The sequence below is a fragment of the Xenopus tropicalis genome, chromosome 3, assembly GCF_000004195.4.
Source record: "Xenopus tropicalis strain Nigerian chromosome 3, UCB_Xtro_10.0, whole genome shotgun sequence".
Taxonomy (NCBI): domain Eukaryota; kingdom Metazoa; phylum Chordata; class Amphibia; order Anura; family Pipidae; genus Xenopus; species Xenopus tropicalis.
This window is the reverse complement of record NC_030679.2, coordinates 7,802,775-7,820,088: the sequence shown is the minus strand read 5'-3', so window position 1 is coordinate 7,820,088 and position 17,314 is coordinate 7,802,775. Positions and strand designations below refer to the sequence as shown.

At 45.1% G+C, this 17,314-nt stretch overlaps 1 protein-coding gene across 1 annotated transcript in view; it reads left to right on the top strand.

Annotated features, from left to right (window-relative positions):
• Positions 1-13,284, top strand: part of svopl (SVOP like) — a 17,297-nt gene extending 4,013 nt beyond the window's left edge. The window contains exons 5-15 of the mRNA XM_018092593.2: positions 307-431; positions 2,524-2,587; positions 2,763-2,888; positions 4,123-4,251; positions 4,466-4,539; positions 7,845-8,044; positions 8,981-9,092; positions 9,246-9,327; positions 10,641-10,730; positions 12,349-12,462; positions 13,086-13,284. Coding sequence (XP_017948082.2) covers positions 307-431; positions 2,524-2,587; positions 2,763-2,888; positions 4,123-4,251; positions 4,466-4,539; positions 7,845-8,044; positions 8,981-9,092; positions 9,246-9,327; positions 10,641-10,730; positions 12,349-12,462; positions 13,086-13,097 — 1,128 coding nt within the window. The 3' untranslated portion in view covers positions 13,098-13,284. The remainder of the gene's footprint in view (positions 1-306; positions 432-2,523; positions 2,588-2,762; positions 2,889-4,122; positions 4,252-4,465; positions 4,540-7,844; positions 8,045-8,980; positions 9,093-9,245; positions 9,328-10,640; positions 10,731-12,348; positions 12,463-13,085) is intronic.
• The last annotated feature ends 4,030 nt before the right edge of the window (positions 13,285-17,314 follow it).

The window sequence follows — 17,314 nt, the reverse complement described above, 5'->3', positions numbered from 1 at the left end:
ATACAAATATACAGAGAGGGAATGTTCTGGGCACACAATAAGCTGTACCCCCATACTGTACTGTCTAAGGGAAACACTATGGCACCCCCTACCCATATGTATAAATACAAATATACAGAGAAGGAATGTTCTGGGCACACAATAAGCTGTACCCCCATACTGTACTGTCTAAGGGAAACACTATGGCACCCCCTACCCATATGTATAAATACAAATATACAGAGAAGGAATATAAATAATGTGACACACCTATCTATATGACATACCATATAAATGCTAATGGTGTTATATCACATTTCTTTGCAGATCCTGACTATATCTTTCATGTGGGGGGCATTCTTTTCTCTGCTCACCTCCTTTGCTCCATCGTACATCTGGTTCGTATTTCTGCGGTGCATGGTGGGATGCGGAGTCTCAGGTCATGCACAGGGGTGAGAAGAGACCACAGCCATGTTGTTAGTTCTTGGGTTAGGAGTAATGGGATGAGCTATGAGAATGCTAGGATGGTTACTGAAGCGCCTCAATGTCGATAGCTATGGCATATGAATTCCTCCTGGCTGGCATTTTACCAAATATATATGCACTTAATGCCAATGTTACCATTTCAGGAGTGAAAACCAGCAGTGCAGAGACAACTGCAACTACATTAACCTGCAGTGTCGGACTGGCCTATAAGGATACCAGGGAAACTCCCGGGGGGCCCAGGTGTCAGTGGGCCCTCCTGCTCCTGCCCATTTGGCCTGTTTCATGGCCATTCCCTATTTCTGAATGGGAAGAGAGAGGGGAAATAGATGGAAGAATAGATGCTAGCATGTAAATAAAAGGGACTGGGAGAATAAAGAGGTTGGGTGGGGAAGGAGGGAAAATAGTTTGGAGAGTGGGCCTGGGGTCTAAGGTTTTCTGTCTCATTGGCTGTAAGTACCGGTTACCAAACAGGATACTTTCCCTCACTGTCACTGACTCTATATCCTTCATGGTTACCTCAGAGAAAACTTTCCTCACTCTCTTATTGGCTGTAAGTACTCACAGGACCAGTAAGTACCTCATGGTTACCTCACAGAACACTTTCCTCACTCTCTTATTGGCTGTAAGTACTCACAGGACCAGTAAGTACCTCATGGTTACCTCACAGAACACTTTCCTCACTCTCTTATTGGCTGTAAGTACTCACAGGATCAGTAAGTACCTCATGGTTACCTCACAGAACACTTTTCCTCACTCTCTTATTGGCTGTAAGTACTCACAGGACCAGTAAGTACCTCATGGTTACCTCACAGAACACTTTCCTCACTCTCTTATTGGCTGTAAGTACTCACAGGACCAGTAAGTACCTCATGGTTACCTCACAGAACACTTTTCCTCACTCTCCTATTGGCTGTAAGTACTCACAGGACCAGTAAGTACCTCATGGTTACCTCACAGAACACTTTCCTCACTCTCTTATTGGCTGTAAGTACTCACAGGATCAGTAAGTACCTCATGGTTACCTCACAGAACACTTTCCTCACTCTCTTATTGGCTGTAAGTACTCACAGGATCAGTAAGTACCTCATCGTTACCTCACTGAACACTTTTTCTTACTCTCTTATTGGCTGTAAGTACTCACAGGACCAATAAGTACCTCATGTTTACCTCAAAGAACACTTTTCCTCACTCTCTTATTGGCTGTAAGTACTCACAGGATCAGTAAGTACCTCATGGTTACCTCACTGAACACTTTTTCTTACTCTCTTATTGGCTGTAAGTACTCACAGGATCAGTAAGTACCTCATGGTTACCTCACAGAACACTTTCCTCACTCTCTTATTGGCTGTAAGTACTCACAGTTCAGTAAGTACCTCATGGTTACCTCACAGAACACTTTCCTCACTCTCTTATTGGCTGTAAGTACTCACAGGACCAATAAGTACCTCATGTTTACTTCACAGAACACTTTTTCTTACTCTCTTATTTGCTGTAAGTACTCACAGGACCAGTAAGTACCTCATGGTTACCTCACAGAACACTTTTTCTTACTCTCTTATTGGCTGTAAGTACTCACAGGATCAGTAAGTACCTCATGTTTACTTCACAGAACACTTTTTCTTACTCTCTTATTGGCTGTAAGTACTCACAGGATCAGTAAGTACCTCATGGTTACCTCACAGAACACTTTTTCATACTCTCTTATTGGCTGTAAGTACTCACAGGACCTTTGTCGGACTGGCCCATCAGGATACCAGGGAAACTCCCGGGGGCCCAGGTGTCAGTGGGCCCTCCTGCTCCTGCCCATTTGGCCTGTTTCATGGCCATTCCCTATTTCTGAATGGGAAGAAAGAGGGGAAATAGATGGAAGAATAGATGCTAGCATGGAAATAAAAGGGACTGGGAGAATAAAGAGGTTGGGTGGGGAAAGGAGAGTGGGCCTGGGGGCTAAGGTTTTCTGGTGGCCCCTGGGGTCCCAGTCCGACACTGTTTATCCAATCTGAGGGGAGATCATTATTTTGATGGAATTTTTTAAATTCATTCTCTGTTTTCCTTCAGGTTAATTATTAAAACTGAGTTTCTGCCCAAGAAGTTCCGGGGTTACATGCTGCCATTGTCCCAGGTAAGGGCTGGTGTCCAACGTGCGGAATATTCTTTGCAATCCTTCAGGTGTTCCTATATCAGATCCTGATTGGAGAATGCAGTGCAGGAGAGATTGTATATAGGTTCTAGCATGCATATTTACTGTATATAGATTCCCATTACAGTAACTGGGATTAACCATTTGATATCCCCAGCTCTTCTGGTTGACTGGATCTCTGCTGATCATCGGACTGGGCTCGGTGTTAATTCCCACCCTCGGGTGGCGCTGGCTTATTCGTTTTGCTTCCATCCCTGGAATTATTCTCATCCTGGTGTTTAAAGTGAGAGATTTTTGATTTTTCATACTCTTAAATGATTCCCTTTTCTCTGTAATAATAAAACAGTACCTGTACTTGATCCCAACTAAGATATAATTACCCCTTATTGGGGCAGAACAGCCCTATTGGGTTTATTTCATGGTTAAATGATTCCCTTTTCTCTGTAATAATAAAACAGTACCTGTACTTGATCCCAACTAAGATATAATTACCCCTTATTGGGGGCAGAACAGCCCTATTGGGTTTATTTCATGGTTAAATGATTCCCTTTTCTCTGTAATAATAAAACAGTACCTGTACTTGATCCCAACTAAGATATAATTACCCCTTATTGGGGGCAGAACAGCCCTATTGGGTTTATTTAATGGTTAAATGATTCCCTTTTCTCTGTAATAATAAAACAGTACCTGTACTTGATCCCAACTAAGATATAATTACCCCTTATTGGGGGCAGAACAGCCCTATTGGGTTTATTTAATGGTTAAATGATTCCCTTTTCTCTGTAATAATAAAACAGTACCTGTACTTGATCCCAACTAAGATATAATTACCCCTTATTGGGGGCAGAACAGCCCTATTGGGTTTATTTAATGGTTAAATGATTCCCTTTTCTCTGTAATAATAAAACAGTACCTGTACTTGATCCCAACTAAGATATAATTACCCCTTATTGGGGCAGAACAGCCCTATTGGGTTTATTTAATGGTTAAATGATTCCCTTTTCTCTGTAATAATAAAACAGTACCTGTACTTGATCCCAACTAAGATATAATTACCCCTTATTGGGGCAGAACAGCCCTATTGGGTTTATTTAATGGTTAAATGATTCCCTTTTCTCTGTAATAATAAAACAGTACCTGTACTTGATCCCAACTAAGATATAATTACCCCTTATTGGGGCAGAACAGCCCTATTGGGTTTATTTAATGGTTAAATGGTTCCCTTTTCTCTGTAATAATAAAACAGTACCTGTACTTGATCCCAACTAAGATATAATTACCCCTTATTGGGGGCAGAACAGCCCTATTGGGTTTATTTAATGGTTAAATGATTTAATGGTTTAATGGTAAATGATTCGAAAACATCTTTGAGTTTGTGACTATAACAGATAATGCACATACCCTAGAGTGGCCCAGGGCGGAGGGCACAGGGCCTATATTGGCAAGGATCCGATTGTTCCCCTGACCTGGGAGCTCTGTTTAAACAAGACAAAAATAAATACCTGTTTGTGTTGCAGTTCATTCCAGAGTCAGCTCGTTACCATGTGTCAGTGGGAAAGGACCAGGCTGCTATGGACACCCTACGGTGGATTGCCAACATAAACTGCTCCGCAATGCCCGAGGGCACCATAAAGGAACCAAAAGCAGTAAGGAATACAGAGAGTATAGTATAGGGGGCCGGATAATAACTATAATAATACAACGTATGAGCAGAACGGAACAAGGGGAGATGTTTGTTGTAAAAAGCTAAAGTCGTCTTGCACTACATTTCATCTTTTTCTTCAATCATATAGTAAAGTAACCGTCCCTAAAGAGAGAGTTGTAGTATTTAAAGATCATTTGGTATTTTTCTTTTTCTAGGAGAAAACAGGAAGTGTCTGTGATCTCTTCGACAGGAAATATTTACGAACGTCTCTTCAAATATGGGTTATCTGGTAAATACAGATATATATAGAAACATTGGGGTAACAGTCACCCCGCTATAGTTCCAGGGGTACCCAGGGCACAAATAAGCACTCACCCCAAATCCCCCCCTAACTGGCCTTCAGGCTGGGCCCCCTTAGCCCATAACAAGGTTACAGATATATAGAAACATTGGGGTAACAGTCACCCCGCTATAGTTCCAGGGGTACCCAGGGCACAAATAAGCACTCACCCCAAATCCCCCCCTAACTGGCCTTCAGGCTGGGCCCCCCTTAGCCCATAACAAGGTTACAGATATATAGAAACATTGGGGTAACAGTCACCCCGCTATAGTTCCAGGGGTACCCAGGGCACAAATAAGCACTCACCCCAAATCCCCCCCTAACTGGCCTTCAGGCTGGGCCCCCTTAGCCCATAACAAGGTTACAGATATATAGAAACATTGGGGTAACAGTCACCCCGCTATAGTTCCAGGGGTACCCAGGGCACAAATAAGCACTCACCCCAAATCCCCCCCTAACTGGCCTTCAGGCTGGGCCCCCTTAGCCCATAACAAGGTTACAGATATATAGAAACATTGGGGTAACAGTCACCCCGCTATAGTTCCAGGGGTACCCAGGGCACAAATAAGCACTCACCCCAAATCCCCCCCTAACTGGCCTTCAGGCTGGGCCCCCTTAGCCCATAACAAGGTTACAGATATATAGAAACATCGGGGTAACAGTCACCCCGCTATAGTTCCAGGGGTACCCAGGGCACAAATAAGCACTCACCCCAAATCCCCCCCTAACTGGCCTTCAGGCTGGGCCCCCTTAGCCCATAACAAGGTTACAGATATATAGAAACATTGGGGTAACAGTCACCCCGCTATAGTTCCAGGGGTACCCAGGGCACAAATAAGCACTCACCCCAAATCCCCCCCTAACTGGCCTTCAGGCTGGGCCCCCTTAGCCCATAACAAGGTTACAGATATATAGAAACATTGGGGTAACAGTCACCCCGCTATAGTTCCAGGGGTACCCAGAGCACAAATAAGCACTCACCCCAAATCCCCCCCTAACTGGCCTTCAGGCTGGGCCCCCTTAGCCCATAACAAGGTTACAGATATATAGAAACATTGGGGTAACAGTCACCCTGCTATAGTTCCAGGGGTACCCAGGGCACAAATAAGCACTCACCCCAAATCCCCCCCTAACTGGCCTTCAGGCTGGGCCCCCTTAGCCCATAACAAGGTTACAGATATATAGAAACATTGGGGTAACAGTCACCCCGCTATAGTTCCAGGGGTACCCAGAGCACAAATAAGCACTCACCCCAAATCCCCCCCTAACTGGCCTTCAGGCTGGGCCCCCTTAGCCCATAACAAGGTTACAGATATATAGAAACATTGGGGTAACAGTCACCCCGCTATAGTTCCAGGGGTACCCAGGGCACAAATAAGCACTCACCCCAAATCCCCCCCTAACTGGCCTTCAGGCTGGGCCCCCTTAGCCCATAACAAGGTTACAGATATATAGAAACATTGGGGTAACAGTCACCCCGCTATAGTTCCAGGGGTACCCAGAGCACAAATAAGCCCTCACCCCAAATCCCCCCCTAACTGGCCTTCAGGCTGGGCCCCCTTAGCCCATAACAAGGTTACAGATATATAGAAACATTGGGGTAACAGTCACCCCGCTATAGTTCCAGGGGTACCCAGAGCACAAATAAGCACTCACCCCAAATCCCCCCCTAACTGGCCTTCAGGCTGGGCCCCCTTAGCCCATAACAAGGTTACAGATATATAGAAACATTGGGGTAACAGTCACCCCGCTATAGTTCCAGGGGTACCCAGGGCACAAATAAGCACTCACCCCAAATCCCCCCCTAACTGGCCTTCAGGCTGGGCCCCCTTAGCCCATAACAAGGTTACAGATATATAGAAACATTGGGGTAACAGTCACCCTGCTATAGTTCCAGGGGTACCCAGGGCACAAATAAGCACTCACCCCAAATCCCCCCCTAACTGGCCTTCAGGCTGGGCCCCCTTAGCCCATAACAAGGTTACAGATATATAGAAACATCGGGGTAACAGTCACCCCGCTATAGTTCCAGGGGTACCCAGGGCACAAATAAGCACTCACCCCAAATCCCCCCCTAACTGGCCTTCAGGCTGGGCCCCTTAGCCCATAACAAGGTTACAGATATATAGAAACATTGGGGTAACAGTCACCCCGCTATAGTTCCAGGGGTACCCAGGGCACAAATAAGCACTCACCCCAAATCCCCCCCTAACTGGCCTTCAGGCTGGGCCCCCTTAGCCCATAACAAGGTTACAGATATATAGAAACATTGGGGTAACAGTCACCCCGCTATAGTTCCAGGGGTACCCAGGGCACAAATAAGCACTCACCCCAAATCCCCCCCTAACTGGCCTTCAGGCTGGGCCCCCTTAGCCCATAACAAGGTTACAGATATATAGAAACATTGGGGTAACAGTCACCCCGCTATAGTTCCAGGGGTACCCAGAGCACAAATAAGCACTCACCCCAAATCCCCCCCTAACTGGCCTTCAGGCTGGGCCCCCTTAGCCCATAACAAGGTTACAGATATATAGAAACATTGGGGTAACAGTCACCCTGCTATAGTTCCAGGGGTACCCAGGGCACAAATAAGCACTCACCCCAAATCCCCCCCTAACTGGCCTTCAGGCTGGGCCCCCTTAGCCCATAACAAGGTTACAGATATATAGAAACATTGGGGTAACAGTCACCCTGCTATAGTTCCAGGGGTACCCAGGGCACAAATAAGCACTCACCCCAAATCCCCCCCTAACTGGCCTTCAGGCTGGGCCCCCTTAGCCCATAACAAGGTTACAGATATATAGAAACATTGGGGTAACAGTCACCCTGCTATAGTTCCAGGGGTACCCAGGGCACAAATAAGCACTCACCCCAAATCCCCCCCTAACTGGCCTTCAGGCTGGGCCCCCTTAGCCCATAACAAGGTTACAGATATATAGAAACATTGGGGTAACAGTCACCCCGCTATAGTTCCAGGGGTACCCAGGGCACAAATAAGCACTCACCCCAAATCCCCCCCTAACTGGCCTTCAGGCTGGGCCCCCTTAGCCCATAACAAGGTTACAGATATATAGAAACATTGGGGTAACAGTCACCCTGCTATAGTTCCTAAATCAGTAAAACAAATCATTCACCCCCAAATTTTATTGTGGTTATAGGGTAAGAGTAGAAATACACATTAATACTATAGGAAATGTTTGTAGCAGAGAAATGTCTTATCTATCGACCAATAACCCAATGTCCTTACCCTCTAGGCTGGGCATCTCCTTCGCATACTATGGGGCAATTCTTGCCAGTTCGGAGCTTTTGGAGCGAAATCTACTGTGCGGTTCTGGACAGTCCGATGCTATAGAAAGGGATATGCCAGAGGAAAGCAAGAGTCCATGTCACTGTAACATGCTGAGCCCTTCAGACTACACTACCATGCTTATCAGCACTGTCGGGGAGATTGCATGTAAGTTCTGGAGAACTTTCTGGAAATGGGGGGACATTTGGTGCTTGGTGAGCTTTCAGAAGGAGCCGGCGCTACACATTAGAACTGCTTTCAGCTAACCTACTGTTTCTCCTACTCCCATGTAAGTGGAGGAGTCCCAAGCCGGACTTGGATTTCTTACTATTGAGTGCTATTCTGATACCTACTGGGAGCTGCTATCTTGCTCCCTTCCCATTGTTCTGCTGATCGGCTGCTGGGGGTGAGGGGTGGGGGATATCACTCCAACTTGCAGCGCAGCAGTAAAGTGTGCCTGAGTCTGAGCTTTCAGAAGGAGCCGGCGCTACACATTAGAACTGCTTTCAGCTGACCTATTGTTTCTCCTACTTCCATGTAACTGGAGGAGTCCCAAGCCGGACTTGGATTTCTTACTATTGAGTGCTATTCTGATACCTACTGGGAGCTGCTATCTTGCTCCCTTCCCATTGTTCTGCTGATCGGTTGCTGGGGGGGAGGGGGGGGGGGGGATATCACTCCAACTTGCAGCGCAGCAGTAAAGTGTGCCTGAGTCTGAGCTTTCAGAAGGAGCCAGCGCTACACATTAGAACTGCTTTCAGCTAACTTATTGTTTCTCCTACTCCCATGTAACTGGAGGAGTCCCAAGCCGGACTTGGATTTCTTACTATTGAGTGCTATTCTGATACCTACTGGGAGCTGCTATCTTGCTCCCTTCCCATTGTTCTGCTGATCGGCTGCTGGGGGTGAGGGGGGGGGGGGATATCACTCCAACTTGCAGCACAACAGTAAAGTGTGAGTGAAATTTATCAGAGCACAGGTCACATGACTGTGGCACCCTGGGAAATGAAGAATATGGCTAGCCCCATGGGAAAAACAGATTACAATGCAGGATTCTGCTGGGGAAGCTCTATTAACTGATGGGTTTTATTATCATTTATTTAGTGAATCCTTTTAATATCTTGGGAATCAACTTCCTTGGACGTCGCTGGACCCTTGGAATCACTATGGCAACCACTGGCATATTTTTCCTGCTCCTCAACATCTGCATGTCAAGGTATCACTTTTATTCTTGGAACCCTGTAACATTTTGGGGGGTTCCGATGAGAAGCACCTCCCCCCTCTACAACAATTTTTAAAAAATGTCTCCATCATCTAAAATGCAAAATGTCGGTAGTCATGTGATCGAATTCTCTTACTTTTTGCCTAGTTCCGGGCTGATTGCCGTTCTCTTCTGCCTACGAGCCTTAGTGTCGGCCAACTTCAACACCGTCTACATTTACACCGCCGAGGTGAGAGTCCAATGGGGCGTCACGACCCAGAGCTTTCATCGTTTCATGATTAAAAAAATATATCTATATTTTATAACGATCTCTAAATGGAGGCAGCCTACCCGAGGCTCTGTTTGATAGTACAGTTGGTTTTTATGCAACCAGAACCTGCCTCCCAGCCAAGAAATCAAAAACAAAGACCTTCTCTGAGGTCATTGCAACACCCAAGGGGTCGGTGAGCACGAGAGCCGCTGGTTGGGATCAGGACCATATAGATAACACAAACTTGCCGGACGCCCTTTAGATAGGTTCCCAGTGGTGTCCAATAAGAGCTATAAGTGGCTATTTGGCTGCCCCTATGGGGACTGGCAGCCTACCTGAGGCTCTGTTTGACAGTACAGTTGGTTTTATGCAACCAGAACCTGCCTCCAAGCCCAGAAATCAAAACTAAAGACCTACTCTGAGGTCATTGCAACATCCAAGGGGTCGATGAGCGTGAGAGCCGCTGGTTGGGATCAACAAACTTGCCTCAGGCCCTTTAGATAGGTTCCCAGTGGTGCCCAATAAGGGCTATAATTGCCTATTGGGTAGCCCCTATGGGGACTGGCAGCCTACCTGAGGCTCTGTTTGACAGTACAGTTGGTTTGTATGGAACCAGAACCTGCCTCTGAGCCCAGAAATCAAAAATAAAGACCTTCTCTGAGGTCATTGCAACATCCAAGGGGTCGGTAAGCGTGGGAACCGCTGGTTGGGATCAGGACCATATAGATAACACAAACTTGCCGGACGCCCTTTAGATAGGTTCCCAGTGGTGTCCAATAAGAGCTATAAGTGGCTATTTGGTTGCCCCTATGGGGACTGGCAGCCTACCTGAGGCTCTGTTTGACAGTACAGTTGGTTTTTATGGAACCAGAACCTGCCTCCCAGCCAAGAAATCAAAAACAAAGACCTACTCTGAGGTCATTGCAACATCCAAGGGGTCGGTGAGCGTGAGAGCCGCTGGTTGGGATCAACACACTTGCCTCAGGCCCTTTAGATAGGTTCCCAGTGGTGTCCAATAAGGGCTATAATTGCCTATTGGGTATAATTGGCTATTTGGCTGCCCCTATGGGGACTGGCAGCCTACCTGAGGCTCTGTTTGGCAGTACAGTTGGTTTTTATGGAACCAGAACCTGCCTCCGAGCCAAGAAATCAAAAACAAAGACCTACTCTGAGGTCATTGCAACATCCAAGGGGTCGGTGAGCGGTGGTTGGTATCAAGATTAGGAATTATTTCATTTTTATATGACATTTACTTTCGAAGCTTAAGGAAATGTTTCCATTCTCTTTTTCAGGTCTACCCCACAGTGATGAGAGCGATGGGCATGGGAACCAGTGGATCCATCTGCCGAATAGGAGCTATGGCAGCTCCATTTATTTCTCAGGTAAGAAATGCCTTCTACCTGTACGTGAAAACAAGGGGCAAATTTATCCATATGTGAGTTTAATACAGAAGAACTCAACCGTGTTCTATTCATTCCTATGGGGTTTTTAGAAGCGTATTCATCAACTGGTGAAAGTTGGAGTTCTCCATTGGATAAGTACGCTTCTAAAAATCCCACAGGAACGAATACAATGTGGTTTTTATGTATAAATCTGCCCCTAAATGTACATTTGTAAACCATACAAGCAACTATATCTCAAGTCACCCTAGTTAATAATATTTACAGAATAGATTCAGCAGGTCCAAACCCAAAAGTAATGTTACTTAATTCAGTATTTTGCTTAGCTATCAATACGAAATTACGTTTTTGGTATTTTGAACCATTGTTGAGCATTTGTCTTGTGGCCCAGATGGAAAATGTGTTAATTTGATATCCATATACTAGGGATGCACCCAATCCCGGATTCAGTTCTGGATTCGTCCGAATCCTGCTGGGTGGGTTCGGGGGTTCGGCCGAACCCAAAAATGTGGGTTCGGTGCATCCCTATTATATATCAATAATAGTGATGGGCGAAAAGTTTCGCCAGGCATGGATTCGCGGCGAATTTCGGCGTTTCGTGAAATGGATGAAAAATTTCGCCGCAGAAAAATTTGCCGCACGTCCAAAAATTGTCGCCAGCGTCAAAAAAGAATAGTCACGGGCAACAAAATAATAGCTGCAGGCGATGAAATAATAGCCAGGTGACAAAATAATAGCCGCGGGCTATGAAACAATAGCCGTGCAACAAAATAATAGCCGCGGGCGATGAAACAATAGCCGTGCGACAAAATAATAGCCGCGGACGACGAAACAATAGCTGCACAACAAAATAATAGCCGCGGACGACAAAACAATAGCCGTGCGACAAAATAATAGCCGCGGGCTATTTGCCATATGGCCTGTTTCATGCTCATTACTTGTTTTTCTATGGGAATAAAACAGCTAATATATATAGAAGATTAGATTATAATATATAAAGATAAAAAAAAAACTAGGAAAATATAGAGACTGAGTAAGAGTGGGCCCATGGTCCAACCTTATTTACTTGGGAGCCACAGTCAACTGTAAAAAGACTTGGGGAGCAACACAAGCACCATAAAAGTTCATGGAGGAGCCAAATAAGGGCTGTGATTGGCTATTAGGCAGCCTCTATGCACCCTATCAGCTTACAGGGGCTTTATTTGGTAGGAAATCTTGTTTTTATTCAACCAAAACTTGCCCCCAATTCAGGAATTCAAAAATAACTCCCTGGTTTGGGGGCACTGAGAGCAACATCCAAGGGGTTGGGGAGCAACATGTTACCCCGGATCCACTGGTTGGGGATCACTGGTCTAAGGTTTTCTGAAGGGCCCCTGGGGTCCCAGTCCGACACTGCGGGCAAATTTGCCCAGTGTTGATAAATGAGCCCCATTAAGTTTGAGCTGTTTTTCCCATTTTTATGTAATCAAGTTCGATATTTGTTTTTACCAAAAAGCTTAATATTGAGGATTTCATGAATCTGCTTCTGCTCAGGGCAAGAAACCCAATAAATGGATGGAATATTTCATTCTCCTCCATCTTCCCACCCGTTTCCTTATAGGTCCTGCTGAGCGTGTCCGTAACCGGGGCATTCTGCTTGTTTGCCTCCGTTTGCTTCGTCTGTGCCCTTTCGGCTTTTACATTGCCCATAGAGACCAGGGGAAGGGCGCTACAGGCAAGTATATAACAAAACCCAGTGATTTGACTATCTTTACATAAGAAATGAAATATGTATAAAACAGCTGCTATGACATTCATTGGTTAACACTAAAACCAATAGAAGTCTATCTAGCATGGATGTGGCGAGTTAATAATAATTCCAAACAAAATCTATGTAAAAACATCCAGAAAGACAGAAAAGATGCACTGAGTCCTCTATCAAAAGAAACACAGGATTTCTTGTCTCCTTTTTTGTAAACATGTTCTTTGGTATCAGACTTCTTTAGGATTCCTTCAGGTTTGGGGCACGAGTCTGCACAGCCTCCCTTTTTTTTGCTCCCCCTCCCGTAAGAATGCATAATTTACTCCCCCTCCCATCAGAATGTGTAATCTGAGCTACCAATGGCTAGAGCTGCAGCATGGAAGCTACTGAGACTAAGCTAAAATGGCCGCTGCTATCTTAAACAAACAGAGGGAGATTCTAGGGCTCTGACTCCAACACCCACACATATACAAAGAAAATATCCAAGTTCCAAGTCAAAGTAATAGCAGCAGTTGAGTAGGTAAAATCCAGACTTGATAGGGTAAATATTCAATTCATTGTAGCATTCACATCACCATTTTGTGTTCCTATTCCAGCAAGTCAAGTGAAGGCACCAAAGAAGAGAAGACTTTTATTCGCGGATATTTCAGAGAGGATGTTGGTAGCCAAGAACATTTACCAAGAAATTGTAAAGAACCTAAACATTCTTCAAAAAGAAAAGCTGAAACGTTTCCACAAGTCCAATCAGACATAAGGGTGTGTTCCAAAATAAAGTTATTATGGAAAATGAAACCCAATAGGGCTGTTCTGCCCCCAATAAGGGGTAATTATATCTTAGTTGGGATCAAGTACAGGTACTGTTTTATTATTACAGAAAAAAGGGGAATCATTTAACCATTAAATAAACCCAATAGGGCTGTTCTGCCCCAATAAGGGGTAATTATATCTTAGTTGGGATCAAGTACAGGTACTGTTTTATTATTACAGAGAAAAGGGAATCATTTAACCATGAAATAAACCCAATAGGGCTGTTCTGCCCCAATAAGGGGTAATTATATCTTAGTTGGGATCAAGTACAGGTACTGTTTTATTATTACAGAGAAAAGGGAATCATTTAACCATGAAATAAACCCAATAGGGCCGTTCTGCCACAATAAGGGGTAATTATATCTTAGTTGGGATCAAGTACAGGTACTGTTTTATTATTACAGAGAAAAGAGAAATCAGTTGTAAAATTTTGAATTATTTGATTAAAATGGAGTCTATGGGAGACAGGCTTTCCGTAATTTAGAGCTTTCTGGAGACCGGGTTTCCGGATAAGGGATCCCATACCTGTAGTAGTTTGAGGTATTGTGAATTCTTTATTCCTGAAATCAGAAAGGTTGATGGTAGGGCTCCAAATGCACTTTTTCGGATTCAGCCAAACCCCCGAATCCTTCATAAAGGATTTAGCCGAATATCAAACCGAATCCTGGATTCAATTCATCCCTAGTTGATGGGCATACAAAGAACTGCTGCTTATGAATGTTTCATAATACCGTGACTCCTGTTAGCGTTTAACCCCCTGAGTATCAAATTACTTCATTGCAAGCACTATCAGGGGCTTCTCCCATTGGAAGTGCCTACAACTGAGGGAGTCGCAGCACAGTTCCCGCATAGGAAAATGGCGGTTGACCACCAAAGCAGCAAAATCCTTTGGAAAAGCAGTAAAGTAATTGGAAAGATGGTGGGGCTCTGGATAAAAAGTTTATGTTTAATTTTAAAATTTCCCAGGGTGCCACAGCCATGTGACCTGTGCTCTGATAAACTTCAGTCACACTTTACTGCTGCGTTGCAAGTTGGAGTGATATACCCCCCTCCTCACCCCCAGCAGCCGATCAGCAGAACAATGGGAAGGGAGCAAGATAGCAGCTCCCAGTAGGTATCAGAATAACACTCAATAGTAAGAAATCCAAGTCCGGCTTGGGACTCCTCCAGTTACATGGGAGTAGGAGAAACAATAGGTTAGCTGAAAGCAGTTCTAATGTGTAGCGCTGGCTCCTTCTGAAAGCTCAGACTCAGGCACACTTTACTGCTGCGCTGCAAGTTGGAGTGATATCCCCCCCCCTCACCCCCAGCAGCCGATCAGCAGAACAATGGGAAGGGAGCAAGATAGCAGCTCCCAGTAGGTATCAGAATAGCACTCAATAGTAAGAAATCCAAGTCCGGCTTGGGACTCCTCCAGTTACATGGGAGTAGGAGAAACAATAGGTTAGCTGAAAGCAGTTCTAATGTGTAGCGCTGGCTGAAAGCTCAGACTCAGGCACAATGCACTGAGATGGCGCCTACACACCAATATTACAGCTACAAATACATTTATTGGTGCAAACTGCTTCTATTAACGCTACCTGTGCTTTGGTACCAAACAAGGATGTGCAAATTGGCATATTTCTTTTTTTATTTCTACGGCATTTTACCCAGAAAAAATGCAGCTTTAGCTTATGTCTCAGGTCGGCAGTATATTAATAGAAAGAGATATAATCACTATAATTTATAATACTGTATTTAGAAAAGAACACTGTTTCCAAAACGACAGATGGCAGCAGGAACATAAAGGTATTCAGTACCCTAAGGTCCTGCTAAAATGTATAGAAAATCATCAATATTGGAACCTTTTCTATATCAAGAAGGACCACCCAAGCATAAAAATGGATTGAGTTTTGATTCCACTATTGGTCGTTAACCCATATTAACCCATTTTCATTCCCCTTGGGCATTGGTCAGTTCATTGCTCACCCATTTTGCTGTAAAATTCAGTCAAGTTTTGTTACATTTGGACCTGAGGCCATTTTAATACCTGGAGAAAAGCACGCAACTAATGTGTAAGCACTATACAATCACATAGCTCCCTTTCTGGGGTTAAGGTCCCCATACACGGGGCCTGTCCGACCAATATCTGGCTTGAAATTGGCCAGATATCGATCGGGCACCGCATCGGCTCGTTGTTGCGGTCCCCGAATCGACTGCTCCATTGCTGCCAATTTCATTTGATCGTTTGGCCCCAGGGGAGCCTACAAGCTCCCCGATATCGCCCACCCGTAGGTGGGGATATTGGGTGAAGATCCGAATCTTAACGTGTATGGGGACCTTTAGACCGACTCGCCAGCTTATCAGCCCATGTAGGGGCACCAACGACGGGCCTGCCCGACCGACATCTGGCCTGAAATCGGGCAGATCTCGATCGGGCAGGTTCAAAAATTTAGTCGGTCGGGGACCGCATCGGCTCGTTGATGCGGTCCCCGAACCGACTTTGTCTATACCCGTCGTTATAATTCGATCGTTTGGCCCCAGGGCCAAATTAGCCTAAATTCCCCCGATATCAGCCTTTCGTAGGTGGGGGATATTGGGAGAAGATCCACTTGCTTAGTGACATTGCCAAGCGAGCGGATCTGAAGGTATATGGCCACCTTTGTTTGATGTACTCTGTCCCCTGATTGGCCAGCAGAATAGATTTAGCATACTGTGAATGAGTCTGAGGGGGCATACTATCACAGGTCAGAGATTCAAAAATGCCTAAAAATATTTCAAAACCTCCTATTTTTGCAGAGTTGTTGTTGATAATTGTTTTGTTTGGCAAATAAGCTCCTCGGTGTGTAGGAAATCCTCCTCTGGGACCAGGCAATTGCAGATGTGCCTCAGGGAGCAGAGCTTTCCATTAGCCAGATGCCGCTATAGGCAACGGCCTCAGAGATCCAATCCTCAAGGAGCTCTAAGCATGTTCAGATATCATAGAGACGGGACACTTCGGTCACTGAACATCCAATATGGCAGCCTCAAGTCATAGTAAACTATAAGTAAAATGTACTGCAGAGAAACACCCACAGCAATACATTCTGCAGGGCACTGATAGATAATAACTAGAAAATAAATTATGCAACAGCGAATGCTTTCTGCTACAGCCAAGGCCACTAGATCCCTTTAGCGGGGACGATCCGTGCCTCAAAAATGTCCCCCGTTGCTCCTTGTCTTCTCTTCTGCCGATTCACAACACTTGTTCTGGCTGGACAACCCATAAATTCAACTTCTTAACAACAGCTCAGAGGACAATGAGCATGGTTAGTGCCACTGATATACAAAAGATGGCCTTACAGCAGGGGTGGGTAAACTTTTTGAATCAGGGGCCAACAGACGGACTGGGTCGGGCCAGCGTTACGCCGTCTCTGCTCTTCAGTCCAAGACTCACATGATGAGACTTGCTAAGTCGGCGGGATGGGCTGGACGTGGCCTGCGGGCCGTCATTTGCCCACCCCTGCCTTACAGGATCAAAGATAAAGCTGCAGTGGTCATCTCTGAAGTCTTGGACCATTACGGTGTTCTTTTTACCACTCTGGAATCAACATCATCCTCTATGGAGCTGGATTTGCAACTAGTAACAAATTTTATAACAAAAAGAAAGAAAAAAAAAACGATATTTGGGGGCCCATTAACAAAACCTCTATAACTTATATCTAACTTATGAAACATTTTGTAAATTCCGTTAAAATTCGGCAACTACTGTATTTTGTGGTTTTCGTTAACTTCCACGAAAAAGTCGTACTTTTCGCAATGACGATGACCATTTCGGGATTCATTCAAGCTTCGGTATTGTGACTCTTTTGGCCAAGGTTGAATCTGTCGAGTGCCATTGAGTCCTATGGGAGGCTTCCAAAATCATACATTGAAGGTTTTAAAGCCAGAAAGGCTTTTGTGCCGTTTACGGCGGGACAGATTAAAAAGCTGAACGGCCCGGACGTGGCCCGCGGGCCGTTGTTTGCCCACCCCTGCCTTACAGGATCAAAGATAAAGC